This window comes from Coptis chinensis, chromosome 4, assembly GCF_015680905.1.
Source record: "Coptis chinensis isolate HL-2020 chromosome 4, ASM1568090v1, whole genome shotgun sequence".
NCBI classification, from domain to species: domain Eukaryota; kingdom Viridiplantae; phylum Streptophyta; class Magnoliopsida; order Ranunculales; family Ranunculaceae; genus Coptis; species Coptis chinensis.
The window spans coordinates 40784726-40807784 of record NC_141459.1 but is presented as its reverse complement, the minus strand read 5'-3'; the positions used below and the strand labels follow the sequence as shown (position 1 = coordinate 40807784).

At 36.7% G+C, this 23059-nt stretch overlaps 2 protein-coding genes across 2 annotated transcripts; one reads left to right on the top strand and one right to left on the bottom strand.

The window, feature by feature from the left end:
• The first annotated feature begins 15606 nt into the window (after window positions 1-15606).
• On the top strand, window positions 15607-20134 carry LOC147503513 (small ubiquitin-related modifier 1-like). The gene is made up of 3 exons (XM_086556818.1): window positions 15607-15850; window positions 19470-19619; window positions 19852-20134. Exons 1-3 carry the CDS (start codon window positions 15767-15769, stop codon window positions 19915-19917), a joined length of 300 nt encoding a protein of 99 aa, XP_086412944.1. The 5' UTR covers window positions 15607-15766; the 3' UTR covers window positions 19918-20134.
• A 1411-nt stretch (window positions 20135-21545) lies between these two features.
• LOC147503512 (multiple organellar RNA editing factor 5, chloroplastic/mitochondrial-like) lies at window positions 21546-22266 on the bottom strand. The gene is made up of 2 exons (XM_086604873.1): window positions 22260-22266; window positions 21546-22063 (listed from the first exon to the last, which is right to left on the bottom strand). The coding sequence occupies exons 1-2, from the start codon at window positions 22264-22266 to the stop codon at window positions 21546-21548; spliced, it is 525 nt and encodes a 174-aa protein (XP_086460999.1).
• Between the last annotated feature and the right edge of the window lie 793 nt (window positions 22267-23059).

Here is a 23059-nt window from a genome sequence, read left to right as displayed (position 1 = left end):
ATGTTTTTAAAATGATGAGACAGTTACTAGATTCGTCTATAGATGGAGAGGTTAGCATGATCGAGAGGTTAGCTCAAGATTACTTTAATAACACGTTTCCAGAAAACCATATGCATAAATTCCTTTATTTTGGAAGTTCAGATTTTGTCGATGACTCCTACATAGAGGAAGTCAACACTATCTTCGAGTCTACACAAATCGTAGACCCTTCAGTTGCTCCATATACAGAGTTTGAAGACCTACTGCCTAAGCAAGTATTCATTACTCAAGATGAGGACCCACCAGAAGCATTTATCGATATTCCTCCCACCCCGGTGCTTAAACCTCTTCCTTCTGAGTTAAATTATATTCAACTTGATCCGGATGGTAGTCATCCGGTAATTATATCTTCTCTGTTATCTAAGGAGGAAGAGACACGGTTGATCAGAGTGATTAGGGAACATCGTTCTGCGATTGGTTGGTCCCTAGCCGACATTAAGGGAATTGACCTTAATGTGTACACTCATAGTATCCATTTAGAGGATAACGCAAAGACTTCCAGCGAACCTCAGCATCGTTTAAACCCTGCCATGAAAGAAGTGGTCAAGGAAGAAGTCTTACGGTTACTCGATGCGGGTATCATATACCCAATCTCTGATAGCGAATGGGTAAGTCCCATTTATGTAATTCCAAAGAAATCAGGGATTACCATGTACGTAATGGCAAGGGTGAATATGTTGCCACGCATGGCCCTATGAAATGGAGGATCTGTATTGATTACAGACGTTTAAATGCCATGACACAAAAGGATCATTTTCCTTTACCCTTTATAGATCAGATGCTTGAACATCTAGCTGGTCATGCTTTTTATTGTTTTTAGGATGACTACTCTGGCTATTTCCAAATTATTATTGATATTGATGACCAAGAAAAGACTACCTTCACATGTCCTTTTGGAATATACGCCTATAAACGAATGCCTTTTGGCCTTTGTAATGCTCCTGGTACCTTCCAGCGATGTATGCTTCATATATTTAGTGACATGGTAGAGCATTTCATGGAAGTGTTCATGGATGATTTTTCTATCTATGGAGACTCTTTCACTGAATGCCTATCTAACCTGTCTAAAGTTTTAACATGATGTGAAGAGAAGAGTCTCGTTTTAAATTGGGAAAAATGTCACTTCATGGTGAAAAAAGGCATAGTACTAGGTCACATCGTATCTATTGATAACATCGAAGTAGATAAGGCCAAACTAGATAAGATAGCGACTTTACCTATACCATGGACTATTCGTGATATTAGAGCCTTTCTAGACCATACAGGTTTTTATAGGCGTTTTATCAAAGATTTTTCGAAAATAGCTAGACCCTTAACTAATCTGCTTTTAGAGGAGGCCATCTTTGATTTTAATTTTAATTGTAAATAGGATTTTAAAACTTTAAAAGTCACCTTAACTTCCGCACCCATTATACAGCCTCCCGGTTGGTTTAAACCTTTCGAACTCATGTGTGATACTAGTGATTACGCAGTTGGTGCTGTCTTGGGACAAAAACTAGATAATAAATCCACTGTTATTTATTATGCTAGTAAAACTCTAAATGATGCTCAAAGGAATTATACAACTACTGAAAAAGAATTCTTAGCTGTCGTTTATGCTTTAGATAAGTTTCGTCCTTATTTGGTTGGTTCTAAGAGTCTAGTTTACACGGACCATGCAGCCCTTAGGTACCTTCTCGCTAAGAAGGATGCTAAGCAGAGATTGATCCGATGAATTCTTCTCCTGCAATAATTCACATTAGAAATAAAAGACAAACGAGGGGTCGAAAACGTATTTGCCGACCACTTATCTAGACTTACAAACGACGATGATAGTGATTCTGACTCCATACCGGACTCTTTTTCGGATGAGCATCTGTATGCTATTTTTTTTGCACCATGTTATGCTGACATTGTGAATTATTTAGCGTCTAATGTTATTCCTTATGATTGGTCAAGAAATTAACGTAAGAAGTTCTTGGCCAGAGTTAAGCTATACTACTAGGATGTGCCCTAACTTTTTAAGTATTGTGCGGATCAGATTATTCGTCGTTGTATTCCCCAATGGAAATATAATGAGGTTCTCTCATTCTGCCATGACAAAGAGTGTGGTGGCCATTTTAGTGGTATGAAAACAGTTGCTAAAATTCTTCAATGTGGGTTTTATTGGCCCACTCTCTTTAAAGATGCCCAAGTATATTGCAAGACATGCATTCGTTGCCAACAACTTGGGCGAATCACGAAGCGTAATATGATGCCATTAAGTCCAATATTGGTGGTATAAATTTTTGACGTATGGGGCATTGATTTCATGGGTCCCTTTCCAGTTTCCCACGGTTTTATTTATATTCTAGTCGTCGTGGACTACGTGTCTAAATGGATAGAGGCCATGGCTTGCCGTAGCAATGACCATAAGACAGTTGTATTTTTTGTTAAAGAATATATTTTCTGTCGATTTGGCATTCCCAAAGCCATCATTAGTGATGGTGGAACACATTTTTGCAACAGAGTTGTTGCATTTCTAGTGAAAAAGTATGGAGTTACACATAAAGTAGCAACTCCGTATCATCCACAAACTAGCGGACAAGTAGAAGTTTCTAATAGAGAAATCAAAAAGATATTATAAACAACTGTAAATCCTGATAGGAAAGACTGGTCAAAGCGTCTATCTGATGCCTTATGGGCATATAGGACGACTTTCAAAACTACTTTAGGTATGTCTCCCTTTAGACTTGTATTTGGAAAATCTTGTCATTTACCCGTTGAATTGGAGCACCGTGCTATGTGGGCTATAAAAAGCCTTAACTTCAATGTCGATGAGGCGGGTGTCAAGCGCAAGTTGCAATTGAATGAGTTTGAAGAAATCCGTAGCGATTCTTATGATCTCGTGAAGGATTATAAAGCTAACATGAAACGTGTTCATAATAAGCAAATCTTGTGCAAAAAGTTTGTGGTAGGTAAAAAAGTCTTGCTTTACAACTCCCGTCTATATATTTTTCCAGGGAAATTAAAAACCCGTTGGTCTGGTCCTTTTCTAGTTACTGAAGTCACCCCTCATGGGGCAATCACCTTGGTCAATCCCAAGGACAACAGTACCTTTCAAGTCAATGGCCAACGGTTGAAATATTTTCATGAGCTATTGTCCCCTGATGTAGAGGAAGTCCTTTTACAGGACCCTGTCTATGAGGACTGACCTTTTTCATTGGTGTACTTCCTTTTATTTCCATATATTGGTAAGCGCACCATTCAGGTAACTGGTCCCTCCTTATGGAGTGTGTGGCTGTAAGTACCGGATCCTAAGTCTACGTTAAACATAATTCACGTTTTCCACTCTTGTATGTTTTCTCAGATTTTGAGTCATGTTCTTCTATGGTATGAATTTTGCATTTATTGCTTTATTGTTTTTCTTATATTAAATCTTATTCATAAAAATACAAATTGTTAAAATCACAAAAATAGTAATTTAGGAAGTCTCGGGAATCTGACTTTAAAAGACCCGCTTTTAAAACAAATTTTCTAAACTTCGTTGCCAAAAATTTGTTTGGGGGTGGGGTGTTCGTTTCTGTACTGGATTGTTCAACTTCCCAGTTGTGTTGTTTATGCCGTTTAATTGTATTCCGATTTCGGTTGACATTATCTAAGAAATTAGAGTTCATTCGTTCGCATAACATACGTCATGCACGCACTTCAAGGCATTTTTCATCTTCTTATATGTCATCCACTGTCGGAATAGAGTGTTTTATGGTTTATTGGATTGGAAATTCTCTCCTGATCATTTTCACATCTCATTCGCAAAAATCGGACCAGTAACGAAGCGGCAATTTTAGTTTGAAGTTGCGTGAAAAAATCGACAAATTTCAAAAAATTGAATTGGGCTTGGTCCCAATCTCGCACACGCGTCCCCTTCATCCCAAACCAAAACAGTCACGAGTTAAGCTTCATTTCCGCCATTACCAAGCTTCAAAACCTAAAAAAAAAAAAATCTAATTACACACACGCCAATAAATTAAAAACACCCCAAATCTTCTTAAATTCATTCCCTCACCAATTCCCACCACTAAAACTTTAGAAAAAAAGAAAAAAAAAAATTGTGAAATTTGAGCTGCCGCGCCACCACCACTGTTTGGTTAGTGAGGTTGTCTCAAACTTCATCCCCACATTCAAGTTAAACCCCCACATCGTCCCAAATCTTAAAATGGCTCAAAGACGTCGGATTTTGCCGGAGCACGCGTTTACTGCCGACCATTTCGCGTCGTTTTACGGTGACGAAATGGTTAGGAGAGATTGGAGTGGTTTGTGGTACTCGACAGAGGATTTTTACCATGAAGATTTGGTCCGACAGTTTTATAGGACGAGGGAGTTAGATGGAAATAAAATTTTTGTTAAGGTGGCTGGGCGGAGGAGAGAAGTATCTACTGGGTTGTTAGCTGAGATTTTAGGCATTCCGCCTAGACGCCATCTCGATGTCACACTACAGGATTCCCAATTTACTGGGGTCGAGCCTTTGATGAACGCAACTGTTAAGGAAGGGAACTACAATGTGAGCTCGCATTGTGTTTGCCAGTCGTCTCTCAGAACCAACCAGCTGGCTGTAGCTCAGTGGATTGGTAGGAATGTCATGGGGAAGGAGAAAGTCAGTGACATCGGGCTGAACTACCTTCACATTCTATGGATACTCTAAGAGCAGAAGTACGAGTTCTGTATTTTAGAGTTTTTGGGTAACATGATTAGGGGAGTTGGGAAGAGTATTGCACCTCTCATGATGACCTTGAGTGCGACTCCGACTTCTGATAGGATTTGCCTGAAGAAGCACCGAAATCCTCATATTTATACAGAGTGTATCCAGAGAGTTTGGAGGTTGCGTGAAGAGAGGGTAGTCGAGGAGGATGACTCGGAGGACGAGGAGGACATGACATGTTTTGATGCCGATGCCTTGGAGAGGTGTAGGTCGGATGCAGAACGCATGGCTGTGATTCATCGTGGCATGCATTCTCTTAATACTATTTGTGAAGACCTCCGAACTCGGCAGGCTACCATGCATCATAACTTTGAGACTCGTGCCCAGCGTGAGGATGAGCGGTGGGAATAGACGAGGGCAGAGATGGAAGCTCAGCGCAAGTTCCGAGACGATATGCTTGCACGCTTTCCACCCCAAGGGGTGCTTCTTCTGAGGAGCATTGGTGAGGCACGCGCCGTCGTCGCCCAGGGGCCCGATGTCTCCGGCCCATCGGGGAGCTCGGGGAGACATCACCTTCCCATGTCCCTTCCACTACCAGCAGCGAGTGGTTTAGGAATATTATGAGTTGATGTTGTTTTGTATTTGCTTTTTATTTTAGATCGGATGTTAATTTATGAATTCCGTATTTAATTTTGAATTTGGTTGTTAAATGTTGTTTGAATTTCCATTTTAATATAATAAGATTCTTTTTAAATTGTGCATTGTTTTTATCATTAATCCCACCTTCTCGAATTGTTTGGGGGTGGTATTATGTATTCTAGCATAATTTTTGATATGATCCTCCAGTTTAGAATTTGTGTTGGAGTGAGGGTTGAGAATATTGCCGATATGGGCATCACTATGAATAGATATTGTGATAGGATGAAATCTCGATGAATTAGGCAGTATCTATCCTAAATTCAACCTAAAAGGTATTAGGTTTGTTTTGGAATAGAGAATATGGGTTGTTTTCGTTTTCGGGTTTGGAAATTTTTTTGTTTCTGGCAAATTGCCTTAAAACTTTTGGTAACTTCCCGATTCGTTTTAGCAACTTAAAACCTATAAAAACATCATTCATTCTACACTCACAACCCACACTACACCTCACTTTCATCTCTCACCTTTCACTCCCACGATTCCAATCTTTTTATCCATTTTAGCACCATCAGCACCTCGGAGCGCGCCTACCCCCCAGAGGAGCGCGACCTTCGCCTAGGCACCTTCTGACATAATTTCATCAGAGCGCGACCTGCGCCCTACCAAGCCCTGAGCTGAGCGCGACCTGCGCCCACAACACTGGAATTCTAATTTTCATCCTGAGTGCGACCAGCATCATCATCCAGAGCACAAAGTGAAGCGACTGCTTCAAGTGCTTGGAACTCGAAAATCACCAAGGCGCACCCCACACCCTATCCAGGCATAGGTGGAGTGCACTCCGCGCCTAGAACCCTGGAGGCAAGAAAAGCTCCAATTGTTTGTGGGTTATTCCAGGATCCTTCGCAGCTATTCCAACGAGTTATTGGGGATGACATTCCCTCGTATCATACCAGAACAGTCTTTCGAAGACTTGTTCCAAAGTGACACCTATGGTGCGTGGTTTTGCGAAGTGATCATTCTAGCAGGATGGGAGCCACTATTGGTAAGTCCTGATGAACTTTATTCTCCCTCACTTACATCTTATTTTTACGATAATTATAAGTTCTTTGATAGACCAGATGGAGAACAAGTGTTCTCCATCACCATCGGGGATGAACCAATGGAAATTACCAGGTTCTTGTTAGCCTTTGCTCTCAGACTTGCTATGCCCGCTGAAATACAAGACTCATGGGCCTATTTGGTAGATAATATGTACCTCTATAACTATGAGAATTTGCATGAGGATTATGGGGAAGGAATCTTTAGGATAGAGGACCAAGGGGAATATAACGTCGCCCTTGGTAGCCTGTCCATGAACGTGGGCACAATGATGTTTTTTATAATGCTAAACATATTAGGGGAGTGACATTTTTCTTCTGTGAATGACGCCACTTGAGACGTTTTCCTTGCTCTAGCTGAGGGACGTCTGCTATATGGCCTTCCCAAGACATTAATGTCTAGTTTAGCACGAGCCCAGGACATGAGGCATAAGTATCTTCTTATGCCTATTTTAGTTTGCCGTATTACGCTATGTTTCTTCCCTGTTTTTTGTGCCTGTTACACGGATCGGGTAGGGTCGACACTGTGAGACCCACCAATTGTATTATTCGATCGTTCTGTGCAATGACTTGGCCGGGATGGCAGGTGCAACCTCATTTGGTTGCCCCTTACACCCCATCCGACCAAGTGGCGCTTAACAGGTTAGCTATAGTAGACGATAAGTGGCATGAAGCCTGGCAGATTACCATGGCGTGGCAGGATGCGAAGGAACCTCATTTCTTCATTAAGTATGAGGAGGAAAATGATTAAACGGGAGTTAAGGTTAGTTTTTATTTCAGTTAGTGTCTGCTTATGTCCCAAGCAATCTATTACTCATTAACCCCATAATGGGTGGAACTCTAATAGAGTTGCATTAGTTTTTCTTTTCTATATTAGTATGTTTAACCTTATTTTGTAGATGCTCCAGAATTTCACGCGTTTCAATGGTATTTCTCTACCTTAGTTATTTAATTACTATGAGGACAAAGCATGTTTTTTTGTTTGGGGGCATAGAAACACGTGTAATTAAGGCATCTGATAGGATATAGCTATGTATAATATGCATTTGTTTTATAGTTAAAAAAATTCAAAATTTTAAAAAAATATAAATAAAAAGTATGCTATACACTTAGGAATATTGGTATTGTTTGCTTTCTCTATGCTCTCAATAATCTAGAAGTCTCACATAGTTTTTGCATTAGAATAGTTTTTAGAAACTTAGACTAATATGTAGGTAATAATCCTTGCATCTATCTATAAATATATTACATGAGTATCTATGATTGTTGGCAGTAAGTTTATGAAATCTAGGCTAGAGTACTTATTCTACAAATCCTATGAGAATATAGCCTAAAAGCCTTATATGAGTGAACATTTGAGAAATGACACAAGGGAGAAGTAAAATCTGGATAGAAAAATCACACGTCCACTTGCTTGATTACTATACCATATCCTGAGCGAGAATTTAGGCCCTTTTTGGATCGATATAGCCAGAAATTCAAACCTATGAATTATTTTCCACTAGTTGCCCCTCTGAGCCTTTCACAAACCACAAATTCTTTACCCTGTTACAAAATAAAACAAAATAAAAAATCAACCTACCCAATTCTTTGAATAAGTCTAAGAATAGAGATGAAGAATGGAAAAGAGAAGAACCTTTGAAATCAAGAACTCGTTAGTCGCTTCAGAAAAAAAAAGTAAGTTTCCATCCAAATAAATAATAATAATAATAATAATTAAAAAAATATATATAAGGAAATAAAGAGTTAGAACTCCAAAAATAGAATCAAGGAGTCAAAAGCCAAAGAAAAAAAAAAAAAAATATGGCTAAGGATAGAAACAAAGTGTAGAAGCAAAAGTAAAGAATAAGGTTTTCTTTAGTTACATAATATGAAGACTCTATTGTCTCAGACTTGTCCTCTTTGAATATCCATTTCCTTCCTTCTTAAACCATTTTCTAATCCCCGCAACACCTAATAAAGACCTCAAGCTCAATTAGGTATAAGTTAGTGTGATAGTAAGTGGCAGATGTGTTTGATCGACTTCGGCTTCCTTGTGTGTCAGTGAGATGGTAAGGCAAAGTGTGCCCACTGCACACTAGAGTAGCGAAACTTGAGTGGAAAAATCAGAGTGGTATTTGTCTTGACATTTATGTGAGGACCTACTTAAGGACGCTATTCCGAGTTTTCATAAACGAACCTGCTAGTTTATCTCATAGTATTACTCATTGTATATATGTTTATTCGTAGATGATTGATTATTATGCATATATTAGCTTAGGTTTCGACTTGATTATTCTGTGTTCATTGCTAGTGAGATGTATAGATAATTGAGACATAGATAAGGAAACAATAGTTTTATTTTTGAGTTGTTGTAGTATAGATGAAGTTTGTAAGTACCTTCACTGGAAAACTCTCACGAGACCATAACTCGTCCACTAGGGAATTCCTAGTGGTTTAAGGCCTTGTTGCATATGGTCAATGCAATCGCACCCGGTGAAACGAGATTAGTTAGGACTCCATTTTTGGTCACTTATGCTAATTTCTCATATTTTCTTGAGGACAAGCAAAATGCTGTTTGGGGGTGGTTTGATAAGAGCCCAAAACTGTAGTTTTAACCCCTGAATAATAATACTTTTAAACCAATTATGCGAGTAATAAATAAGAGTTAATGCTAATTACATGCTTTTATGTATTTCAGGCATTAAACTCAATTATGTGCAAAAATGTGCCACTTTGGCGATATAAAGGAGCAAATGGTTGGTTGCTAAGAAGTTCTGGGATTAAAGGCCAAGATAGGCAGAAACATCACATAAAAGTCAACAGAAGTTCCGAAGATTGTATCTTTGGACTCAGGCCTCTGAATTGGGCGTACTTTATGTCAAAATGACCGGCTCGGAAAGGGTTTTCCAATGGTCGAAACCTTGACCAAGTTAGAGGAGCAAAAGTGGACTAAAATCCTATTAAAGTCAAAGCTAACTTAAAAAGGGCCTGTGGACTGAAGAAATTGGGCTTTGGGCTCGATTTTCCAGCCCAAAACATGGACCCTCAGCCCTACACGAAAATGTGGATCTGGTCTCCTCCATTTCCACACACAAGACTTAGCTCTTAACTATCAATTAGCTTAGGTTAGAAGGTAGCCATTAGAGTAGCCATTAAACCTTAGTTCTAGATCTAGTTTTGAAAATTTTAATTAGTTTATTAATTAGTTTTCATTCCTCATTTTAGATTAAGTATTGAATCATTGTTTATCATTCATTAGATAAATAAAATAGTTAGTTCTTGTTAAATTCGATTTTGTTATTTATTGAATTACTTAGATCTAAATTCAGTTATTAGTTGTTATTCAATTCTTAGTTGTTAATTTAGATTTCAGTTATTGTTTAGTTAAATTCAATAAAGGTATAATTTTTATATTATGTCTTATTCAATATCATTTGGAAATGATAGTTTGATGAATCGAGGCTAAACCTCCATTAGAGGGGTTTGATGAAGCCTTGATGAAAACTTGATTTTGCTAGCTTAGAATCGTTGTAAGAGTCTATTCCACTCTAGAAGGACGTTGATTCGCCATGAGAATGGGTGGACGTCCTCATATGCTAGTTATGAATTGGTAGAGATGCCATGTATAATTAGGGATTAGAACGACCAATTATTACCGTAAGAACGTAAGAATTGGATTACAACAATCTATGCTAATTTCTTAAGTTTGATTCAAGGTGGATTTAATTCCCTCCTAATTCTTATTCTAGATTCAACCCTTAGTATTCCATAGTATAATTCGTAATTCTCTCATTGACTTTGGTAGGATTGATCATCGTATGAAACTTGAATGCTAAAGAACTAGGAGTGGAACGAATCTTCTATTCCATCTGTACTTCAATAGTATCGAGAGTAGAAATCTTTGATAATAACGAGTATAAGTTCAGTTTGTAGTTTTACTTTCGTTTAGAGTTTTATCGCTTTATTCATTAGTAAAACTATCATTTTTATGTTTATCACTAGTGTAGATTATTGCAATCCTAACCAATAAATATTAAGTAATTGATCCCCAATTATTCATGGAATCTCTACCAACTAATAATTAACATGTGAGAAAGTTCAACCTATTTTCATTGTGAATCAACTAATGTACTAGAGTGAAATTCTTGAAAATGCAATAATCCTAACTAACACATCAAGTCTTCATCAAGCTTCATCAAACCCTTCTAATAGAGGTTTAGCTAGAAGGCATTAGACTATCATTAATAAAAAAAATAAGAAGAGGACATAATGAATAATAATAACTTGGCTTTTATTAATCTAATTGGAAAAGAGTCTAAGAATTAAAAGCTATATTAAAGACTAAATATTGAATAATCAACTAACTTAAAACTAATGAAAGAGTTATATGAATTAAATTCTAGGTGAGCTAAGAGTTTGGCCTTAGTCCTCTTTATATAGGAGAGGGCTAGGTCTATAATTTCATGTATGGGCTTTGGAGCCATGTTTTGGGCCATAAAAACAAGCCCAAAACCTAATTACATATGTCCAAAAAGGGATTTTCTGCTAGAAATTACTGCAATAGCCTTTTTGTCCACTTCTGCTCCTTTGATTAGGTTAAGGCCTAGACCATTAGAAAGCTCTTTTTGAGCCGGTCGTTTTAACATATAATAGGTCCAATTCCGAGGTATGAGTCCAAAGATACGGCCTGCGGAAGATCTGTTGACTTTTATGTTCTATTTCTGCCAGCGTTGACTTTGACTTTTTAGCTTTGACCGGGCTTTAAAAAAGGTTTTTTCTCCTTGAATCTTGGTCTTTAGTCATATAACTTCTTAGCAACCAACCTTTGCTTCTTTATCTCACAAAAGTGACATATTTCTTTTCATATTCGACTCTAATACCTGAAATACACAAAAACACGTAAACAGTACTAACTCTTATTTATTATAAACATAATTAGTCTAAATGTAATGATATTAAGGGGTTAAAACTATATTTTTGGGCTATTATCAATGTTCAATTGTAGAATTCTGTTTTCCTAAATGATTAATATGCATTTGTTTCTTATTAATGCCTAAAACACGTTAGTCATCTTGCTTAGAACGTCATTTTGAGAAGTGTCTACATTACTCTTTGTTCCTTTGTGTGTCTACAGTCTACACTTTGGTTAGTTGGTTTATATCACGTCCTATTTATTAATATAGATGGGTCAAAGAGTAATTTCAGATATATCAAGAATTTGTTTTTGATGGATTGTGCAAGTACCTTAGGAAGTTATAGAGTGAAAATGAATAGTTGTATGGACAGACAGTCTTAACTATCTGAGAAGAAATCTGGAGTTAAAGGCTCACTTTTTGGTTTCTCCAAAAAAGTAAAAATAAGTATTAGATAAGTTTCTAAGTTATTTTAAGTTAAAGACCAATACAAAAATGGTGACATTTTTTATAGTCTTATTCTAATGTGTTCCAAGTCATATGATTGTATTTGCAAGAAAGGGAGCATGCATTGAGCTCATTTAAGAATGGTCGTTAGACTCCAATTTTGGTGGCAACCGATGTAGCGGCATAAAGATACACGTAAACGGAAGTGGCATACAAAAGGTACTTTCCCTTTACTTTCATGTGAACCATTTGTGTTTTGTCAATGACTTAAATAAGTTCTAATTTGAACTCAAAGTTTTGGTTTACAACACAGGCACACCACATATATACTTGACATGAAAAGGGAAAAAGTTGTACGGTTCAGTAGTATTAAAAAAAAATTTATTGATAGTCATTTACTCTATTTAATACTGATTACTATCATTTTTTTTTCCTTTGTGGTTCAATTGTAGAAACTGTTAAGAACATGAGCGATGCTTATTCTAAATCCTTGCATTACTGAAGGCATCCTTGACAGACCCCTTTGCTACCGCTTGATGTTCCAGGCGGTAGAGCACAATGGATCATTTAGAAGCTGATTGACAATATGATTTTTTGCATCTTATCTTTCTCGCTGTCCTATACATTGCGGGTACGTCCTTTAACGACCGAGCCTGAACAACAACAGGAGTGGAAGGATCTGTGTCCATGAGGTCTCGAGCCTAACATTCCTTAAATGACTCGGCTCATTGTGGCTTTTTAATCTTCTCCCTTAGTCCCTCATAGTGTTCTGAAAGTAATGCAACATGCTCTAATCTCCTATCTTTCCTCATCCCATCCAAGTTTGCCCTTGAATTGTAGAGAACTTATTGAGAAGGTAATGTAAAACTTCCTATCCCAACTATAGATTCGAGAGATCATAGAATGCATCAGGTGATATTGGCAGGGATACCATATGGGTAACAAACCTATACAGGGAGGCTTTGTGGGGTTTGCTTGCCTCTATTGGCTTTCTTAGACTATTGGCTTTCTATATTGACATAGGGAGCAATGAAATGACAGCAACATCATCTGCAGAGTACTTTTTTTCCCTTCCCTTTTCTTTTGTACAAAAAGGAATGGAGCTTTAGAATAAGCTATGTTGTTTGAAGTTTGAACTATGTATTGGTTTATAGATATAATCAAAGTATGCATGACATTTCTTTTTGATGCAGGAGGTTTTTAAAGGAATACATAAGAGGCAATGCAATCGTGTATGCTTGAGACAATGCCAAGTACACTGAGATGATTGAGAATATATACTGTCGGTGATTGTAGATTTGTTGTTTGATCACTTTGATGTTATATCAGCCCTTGCTTCATGTATTCTTAGGGAGTCTTTATCAGTCCAGCTCTAGGAGAATCCCTTCATCTCAGTGTCATAAAGGTATAAAAACTTCTTCATTTGAAAATAAGTTTGTTACCTACAAGTAACAGAACCTATGTCCATTATTGTCCGATTCTAATCGATATGTATACATCTGTATAGGTTTCTGCTTATGGTTAATCAAATGTTGCAAGAAAAGAAGGGGAGCCTGTGGAATTCATTATGTACTTACCATGAATTTGTTTGGAGGTGCCGATGGTATTGTTTGTTAGTCAAATAATATTTACATAGTACTTCGGCTAGGAACCTCATTCAACTTGGTGATATTGAATATTGGGCCTAAAGAATGATATGTTGTAAGTGATTTTTAAGTTGGGAATAGTGATGATGTGTCCTATTAATTGACTGGGATGAAATTGATCTATAGTATGCTGTAGATATTGAATTTGACATTAGAAGAAATTTGGCTTCTGCATACCCATTGTTAATCTGTACGACCAAAATTGCACTTTTATTTATTATTGCTGTGAACAATTTACAATTATTTACTCTAGGTTGGTAATTTGATAATGTTTTTGAGATCAAGTAACAACTGATGGTATACATATACATACGAGCTGAAGGATGTGCTATTAGGGGCTAATATCTACACTATATGATAGCCGGATCTTTAGGAGGAGAATTTCTAAACCGAACTGTGTGTTTGTAATCTCTCTATTTTATGATTTTAGAACCACTTCCTTTAATTATTCTAATCAGCTCCCTCATTTTTAAATAATTTACCAAAAAATCTCTCACTTTATTGAAATTAGAATTAGCTTCATATTATTTAAAATAATTTAGAAAATCTCATTCACGTCACTCAAATTATATTCAACCTAGGGGTGGGCAATGGGCCGGGTCGGGCTAGCCCGGCCCTAAACATTTAAAGCCTTTTATATATTAGGGCGGAATTAGGGCCCCTAAAGTCAAAGACATAGGGCCGGTCGGGCCGGTCACAAGTCTAAATCTCAAGCCACGACCACGACCCTAGCCCTCTTTAAAGGGCTTTAGGTGGTCGGAGCTTTTAGGCCGGGCCTATATATTTTCTTTTTTTTACTACATCAGTTTTTAAAACTCATTTATATTACAAAATGTACAATAATCTACAAACTCAAAGTCCAACCAATCTAGTAATAATCCTGTATAAGTCCAAAAATTTAAAATGCACATCCACAATCTAATGAACTGAAGTACATCGAGAGTTTGGAATTTGTTCTTCCTTGTACTCAAACCTCACTAAAATTACATTTAACATTGAAATACATAGACAAATAATTATATTATCATTTTAAAGGAAGAAGTAATAGATATAAAGAAGAAACATAATAGTTTTGGTTAAGGGTCATGGAAGTTGTTAAACTATTTGTAATATCATAAATTATTTCTATAATAGATTCAAACAAATATAATATTACCTTTCTTCTAATTTAAAAGTGATTCAAGCTTTGTATATGGAAATGAAAATATTGGCTTTTGAACAAGTGATGGAGAAATGTTTGAGATTATAAATGTCATTTTTCTGACAAAGGGTGTTTTTTGGTTTCTATGTTACAAATGTCTGCTCTGTATTTTGTTTTAATGGTGTGGAAGGAAACCTTTAGTTTTAGACTTGGCTTGGATGTGAATAAAAATATAATTTATAAGAAATAAGTGAGAAAAGAAATTGAGAATAATAAGTTATGGACTTTGACTTGATGATCAAAGGAATAAAGTCTTATTTTTATTAGGCTAGTGCTCATTGTTCTTCATGGTCGCTAAGTTGACAAGTTTTTGTTATATAAAACAAGTTATTGGAAGTACCACTTGGGTGTAAGTGATAAATTACAAAGAACAATGTTATTTTAATTGAAAATATTTAACAAAGAGTTGGACAATTATGGTATGTGTATTTATAGTGAAAGTATGAAACAGGGCCGGTTAGGGCTTGGTTAGGGCTTGGTTAGGGCTTGGTTAGGGTCGGGCTTATGTTTTAGAATCTTAGCCCTAGCCCTAGAAAGCATTAGAAGTAGTGCCGGCCCCTAAACTCTGTGAGGGCTTTAGTTGTGAGGGCTTTATAGGGCTTAGGGTCGGGTCGGTCAGGGCCGGGTTAGGGTCGTTAGGGCCAAATTCCCACCCCTAATTCAACCCCTCCTAATATTTTTATATTATTTTTTAGATTATAACTAGAATTCATACTCGTTAGAAAACTGTGACAAAACGGGAGATGAAAAACAATAGTAGCGGATGGATGAGCACCAATCACAAGAAACACTAACTGAATTTGTTAGTTGCTGAAATCTAGGAATAGGATAAGCGGCGAGAAGGATTCTTGATTGACTCCAAGACTCCAAGTTTCTCTATACTGGGCCTGAAACCAATTTTTTACTCGTTTCACTTTCATGTTTTGGGCCTTGTGTCCGTGGGCCAACTAGTAGAAACCTAATCCTTTTCAATTATTAAAATAATAATGTGGAGGAATTGAAAGCATCAGATTTGGCCATTTGGGGTCCCTATTTAAAAGGAGGTTGGTAGAAGTTAGAAGAGCAACAACAAACAAAAACATCAAAGGCGGGAGAGAAGAAGATCATCAACATATAATATTTTTTAATAATAATCAAAGAAAACAAGAATGTCGGGTGTTCCAAACCAAGAAGATGAAAAGAAACCCAACAATGAACAGTTGGCTCACATCAATCTCAAAGTCAAAGATCAGGTTCGATTATTAACCTTAAAAATCCATCCTTTTTTTTTTCAAAATATAGTTTTGTCGTTTAGTGGTTGCTCTTGTTTGAATGTGTAACTTAAATTTACTTTCTTTTTTTTAATGTAAGTTAGGGTTTTTAGACCTTGATGGCTAAGTAGTGTTTAATGTTACAAACTTACAATGCCAACAAGGGGAAGTATGATTTTGTTAAAAGAATATGTTAAATTATTCCAAACAAGAGAAAGTTTAAATTTTTACTTGAAAAGAGTAAATAGTAAATAATGCTTCACTAGAATTGATAGTAATCAAACCTACAATAACTTTCTTTGGTTTAACTGTGACGGGGTTTCTTAAATTGTCAAGTGTTAATGCCTGTGAAGGAAATTCTATGGACTCAGGATTGTCCTTCCTAATATTATTCAGGGATGAGGAGTGAAGGTGAATGGTCTGTTTTCTTGTTTTCTTCAGAAAGGGAAGACGTATTTGAAGTTATTTTTAGACTTAGAATTGTTGTGTGGGGATTATTTATGTATTTGAAGTTTGAGGTGGGAGTCATATATGCATTATACTCTTGGTTTGTGTTTACATGCATTTCTTGTAGTGTGTGTGTGTGACTATATATATATATATATATATATATTTGAAAGAAAATAAAAAATAAAATAAGTACCACCTAGAACCTAGCCTGTTTATGGGCCGCCTAGAAGACCTAGGCGTTAGGCACTCTCTCACAGCCTGATTACTGCCTTGCGCCTTTTAGAATATTTTCATTGATATGTATTGAATTTTTGTAACCTGATACTATACAAGCATATAATCACCTTTCTATCTGGTTTTTAAAACCTTGATCGCCTGATAATCTGACATTTCATATTTATTTCTTATTTTTCACTGTTTTTCGCACTTTAGTATCGATGGAAAATTGTTCCACTTACTTATTTCAGCTGTATTAAGTATATGAAAGTTGTTGAGTGAGATTGGTCTTGTGATTTTGAGAGTTTAGGAGTTGGAAGTAGAGGGTATGGGTGCTACTTGTAAATGAGTTTCTTTCAAAGGAGGAACTGTTTGGAGAGGAGAAAGAAGATAAAAAGATGGAGCTAGTAGTAGATGAGGACATTAATATCAATGTGATGAGTGATGGTGATTACTTGGAGGAAAATTATTATTAAATGTGACTTTTTGTGCATTACTTATAAAGTTACTATGCTTTTAAGTTTTTCTTTTTGTGCAAATTATATGTATTTTAGGTTTCATTGTAGTTTTCACATTCATATATGGGGGAGTGGGGATTGCCTGATTTGCCATTCATTATTTACATGGATTTTTATTTATTGTCTTGATTTTGGATGGCAATTTTGATTTTGACATGAATGTCATGATTTTGACTGCCTGTTTACTCAAATATTACTTTGTGTGCAAAATTAGAGAAGATCACCTTTCACAATTGCATTTTGTTTTACACGTTTGCACTGGTACAATTTTCGTAGTGGAACTTGCCTCGTTCAGGGATACTAGAAATTGGGCTCTAGACACTTTCCATAGTGTCTGTTTTGTATAGAGAAACACCAATATTTTCTTTTGATTCTACTCCAATTTAAGGGACACGTCATTTATTGGTAGGGCAGGGAATGGGTCGGGTTAGGGTCGGATATGGCTGTATCCGAATCCGTATCCGAATTTTTTTATCGTATCCGAATCTGAATTTCTTAAAATATTTCTATTTAGAAACCCGATTGGGTAATACTAAAATTTTGTATTTAATTGAAAATAATATGATATTTTATTATTTCTCTATATCTGAATCCGAATTCTAAAACGGATATATTTTTTTACCCGAACCCGACCCAATTCCCTGCCCTATTTATTGGGTATATTAATTGTTTCTCAAAATTCTTAATTCTCATTTGTACCCTTTCTGAATCCCATTCTCCTTTCTAACCCAATTTCTTCCACAAATAAAAGAAGCCAATTTCTCTTTTCATCTTCAAAGTGTCGTCATTGAAATAGATCTAAGAGCTTGGCCTAGAAGTAGAGGGAAAATAGATAAAATTGCACCAGCATGCATACCCAAGAGAAAGCCTAGAAAGAGCATTGAAGCCTCCGGTTTTTTTAACTTCCACAATTTAGAAAGCTGAATTGTATTGGACTTTTGTTCATATTCGTCAACAACATCCTCTTCGTCTTCTTCTTGCATGGATTTTGCATATCTAGACTTTGAAATATCATTCGCACGCTTGATCGTTTCGGATGCAAGTTTGATCCATGAGTTGACGATGTGGGGGTCAACGGATTGTTGGAATAGGAAAGTCCATCCATGCTATTCCAGTAATTGGTATGAGAAGGATTATAACTAATAGAACTAATAGAGAGATCGTTCATTGGAAATGAGTTTCGTTTTTTGTAGGGAGGAATTCAAAAGTTAAAAAAAGAGTCGAACTCTGTATTGATAGAGCTTTCACGTCTGCGCATAGAATCGTTTTTTTGGTTTTCCATTCCGTTCTTATTCTTCGCATTCCATGGCTCCATGCCTCCATCGTTGAGAACACTTTGATGTTTTCATTTCTGTTTGATCTCCACACAAATTCATTTCACCTTTAATTTAAAAGGATTTAAATGGAAATTTGAAAAATCGGATGAATCTTCGTTTTGATGAACCCATTACTTTTTTGGTAACTGTTTTTTTTGGTAGGTAGTTGCTACTAATAAAAGAAGTTTGAGACAGATTTCAAGTTTCAGTTTTTGTGGATGAAAAACTAAAAAAAAAAATCCTCTTTCCCATGACTGTAAGAATGTCTGTGTATCTACACCCGATTTTCTGTTCAGGGATACACCTTGCAACTAACATACAAATGTGGCTAGTTCATCTTGACCTCATTTAGCCTAATACAAGTTCTATTCTTCTTGGTGTACTCCGTTGATAAAAAAAAAAAATTCTTGGTGTACTCCGTTGAGCAAGACTTGGTTTTATGACTTTTATCAGAGAAGGGAACTTGTTCTCAGTTTGGAGGTTATGTTTTTAATGTTTTATTATATTCATTTTCTTGGTATATTGTACTTAAGCTGACAAATATGAGACCCAACTCTGGTAGCAAGTAGCAACTCTCACTAATTTACTAACTAAAGCTAGTTGTCATCTTCTTGTGGCACTGTTTGTGTTGGACCTTGATGGGGTTTTCAAGCTTGACTTATATGTGTAGAGAAACTAGTCCATGGAAGGATTTTAGGGATGTCAACATACACACTCCCAAGATGTGTGTAACAAACTCTGTTTCTTGAACTTTCAAGTAAAATTAAAGCGGCATTTTATGAACAATATACCATAAATATGCCTATTATAATGGTCTGTCCTATTATAATGGTATAAATATGCCTAAGGTGTATGACTGGTCTGCTTTTGTGAGGTTTAAACGCGTGAATGTGATGAATGCATATGCCCCTTTTTATTTGTTTTTTTGTTGATTTTTTTTATTTGTTTATCTTTTCTTGCTTGAGAGAAAATATGGACTTGTAGTCTTGTACATTGTTGGGTGTTTTTGTTTGAAAATTTGATTACCTTTGTAAAAAGCACTGAAAAGCCAAATACCAAATAAATTTATTTGTTTTTGCCTTTGTTTTTCTTTTTCTACAGAATGGAAACGAAGTCTTTTTTAGGATTAAGAGAAGCACTCAGCTGAAGAAACTCATGAATGCATACTGTGATCGGCAGTCTGTGGATCCCAACACAATTGTCTTCTTGTTTGATGGACGCCGCCTTAAACCAGATCAGACACCTGATGAGGTTATCTCTCTCTCTCAGCTAGAAAATGTGCATTGGGAGTGGTTATTTAGCTAGAAATTCAGAAAGTATTGTTTTTCTGCGGAATGAGGTTTAGTTTTACACATATCTACTCAAGTAAACTAGTTTCCCAATTGATTACCGGAGAAAAAAAAAGTAGAAAAAAAACCCATAAACTTTTCCATGAAATGATCGTGACTGATGTTTTGTCTTGTTCTTTGTTTTATTGTCACAGCTCGAAATGGACGAGGCGGATGAGATTGATGCTATGCTGCATCAAACTGGTGGCTTTAGTATCTAGCTTATTGATTGTCTAGGCTAATAATTTCTGTAGAAATGCAAATAGGGGTTTGCAAGAATTTGTCTTGGCTGTAGGCTGATCAAGACACTGTCTTGCCAATGTAGCAAGTACAGTTTAAGCTGTGACTTGGACTTGAAGCTGTTTGAATTTGACTAGTAGGAAACTATTGCACCTACCTTAAATGTGCACATTTTCAGTATTCGATTGTTTCTATTTATCGTTCTGTGTTCAAATTGCATGTTGAGGTGACCGTCTTCTTTGTTCTGTACTTTAACAAAGTATGTACTGTCTGAAATGGTATGCTTGTGGCCTATGGTGGTATGTGCACTTGGTATAAGTAGGTGTTAATTGTATATACTTAAGGAGTTCATCTTCAATTGGAAAACTGTGATTCTGTTCTACGAGATTTCCGTTTTGTACTTTATTGCGGTTTCTAGTGTTATTGCTGGAGTTTTACTGAATTTGAAGGTAAAGTAATGCGTAGATGCCATGAGAACATATGATGGTAGCAGTGTTGGGGGGCAGTAGTGGAAAGTGGTAGCGGGTAACATTATATAAGGACCTATGTGATTTGTGTAATTGTGTTGGGTACTTGTTGCTCTAGGTGGGGCTATAAGGAATAAGTTGACTCCCTCCCCTCAATTAACAGTTGCAAACTTGCACTGCCCGATTAGTAGATGCAATTTGAAGGAAAGAATTTATAATCCTGAGAGGGAGGCCTTGAAGTCTAGATCTTAAAGCTTTCTTTTTTGGCTTAGTAGAGAGATACACAATTGCAGACTGCAGCGTTCACGCCCTATCCTTAGACGTGTATCAGACTATGACGTGGTTTTTTGAAATGGAATTTGTTTTCACCTCGGTGTAGTAGTGGATCACGATTAATGTATTCAACCACTAGTTGAAATGCATTTCTATGATTCCATCACGCTGGTTACTGAAACATGTTGCGGTCTTTGTTTCTCTTTTTAAGATGTTCATAGGGTAGGCGGATTCCCAGTTTCTGAAACCTCTCTTTGTGAGTCATTTGGAAGAACAATCACGATCAACTAGTTTTTGGATCTGCTTCTCTAAGACTCCATCGTCATTGTAATCTTCAGTTTGCTTGTCATCAACTTCCATAGTCTTCAAATTCCCAAGGAAGAAGTCTCTAAGCTAAGATGAAGTAGCTATCTTTATTTACCCTAACCAAATCACCAGGTCTTACACATTAGTTCATCAGGGTCTACAAGCCCAGCGACAGGTAGAAATATTGTTTAACGTGTAAATTTTTTGAATACGACAGTTTTTCCCTTCCTTTCTAAATCCAGATTGACAGTAGCACCATCGTCGTCTTCATTGTGGTTCTTTGAAAATTGAAATAGAATTTGTCTATTGCGATCATTGTAATGCATTTCTGGTACACTGATACATGTTGCATCTTTCTTTCTTTTTTCCGCGAATGCAAGTAACTCTTAGAAAGGATTTATTTTTCTTAGCATTATAGCAATAAACAACGAATATATACATTCAAATCAATATGAAGATGCAAACGCACCATGCCCCTATATACTATTCCTCGCCCTCCTCATTCTTGATAGTAATTATTTTTGATTGGTCACCCTAATCATTCAAATATCCGTAATCTGTACTTATTTGAGAACCGGCAATAAATAGGATTTCCCACATAGTATCCTCGATTTCCAATAGATATAGTTCCCATATAGCTCGTCCTTGAGATTAAACGAATAATCTGGAAGCACTTGTAGAACATCTGGCAGAGCTTTAAGCTTATTTAAAGTATCCTCGTCAATTTCAGCAGCGAAACCCCAGGGAGGCCTAAGCCAAGCCATATAAATTTTCTGTTTTGCCTCGTTTTCACTTTTAACAACCTTTGATAGTAATTTTACGTAAAACTCAAAAGTACCTTGTTTGTCATTAGGTACCCACGTTACATTGATAAACCAATGATCAGAATCCCATTCTAAGTTCCGTTCAGAGAGATAATGATAACTGAAGATATTTTCAAGTCGGCAATTCTTGTTCTTTGGAACAAAACGGGCGTTTAATGGCACATTGGATTCCTTATTCCTAGCCTCATAGAAGTTGTCTTCATCACAGTCTTCAACTTCTGGGAAATGTACAACCTTCGACGCAGTAATTTCATCAACTTCAGCGCCAAAACAAAAGGTTCCTCACAAGTTACAATATAAATTTTCTTTTTTGCTTCAGCAGTACTTGGAAGAACCCTGGCTAATATGTGAACATAATAATCATACAGCGCTTGCTCTGTGGAAAATCTCAAACCGTTTTCTTTCAGAGTAAAGCGCCAATGATTTTTATCTCCTCGTCCACGGTTTGTCCACCTGTCATTATTGAAATTTTGGATTCGTTGTGGGGGAAGCCAATCACAATCGCAATCCTCTATAGTAGTAGTTGTACAGTAAGAAGAAGTGTTGCCGCCAAATGGGTGACCGCGACGAATCACATTTAATCCTGTGGATGATGCCCGACAAAAGGTAGAAGGCGGAAAAATATTAAGTTGTGTGGTGGCTGTAGAGAGAAATGAAGAAAGAAGAGATGGATATTTGCTGACAACGTTAGTGAGTATTGATGTTTGTAGATGTTGTGTTTACTGGACAACGACCTGATGATCTGGAGAATTGGAAATGGCTGCACTCTTCTTGGGATAAGAGTTGCCTACGTATCAAGTTTATTGGGCTAAACTTAAATCAAGCCTTACGTAGTTCATCTCTCTCTATTTATAGATGTGTGAGTTGACTTTCCATATTTGCTGTGGACCGTTATGAAGTGTAGATCCACCTTGTGTGCTATCTTGATGATTCATCATTAATGTGTTGTTACAAAGTTAATGTTTCCTTAATTGTGGCGTTGATTGAGCTCCGAGATTGCGCTAGTTGATATCCTTCCATAAATGGCTATAACTGATGCTTTGGACAACTTGGGTGTTAGGTCATTGGGTACGGTCTGATGGTGTTGGACAACCTGAAGGAGGACAATATGTTATGTGGACACGTGTACTGTAGTGTGGAACGGAGGGTACTTACATAACCCCTTTATTTTTATTCGTTCTTTGGACAGCTGTTGCATGGAGAAAGAATGCTTAAAAAGTAAAGATTTGAAAACACGTGTCTGACAGCTGTTT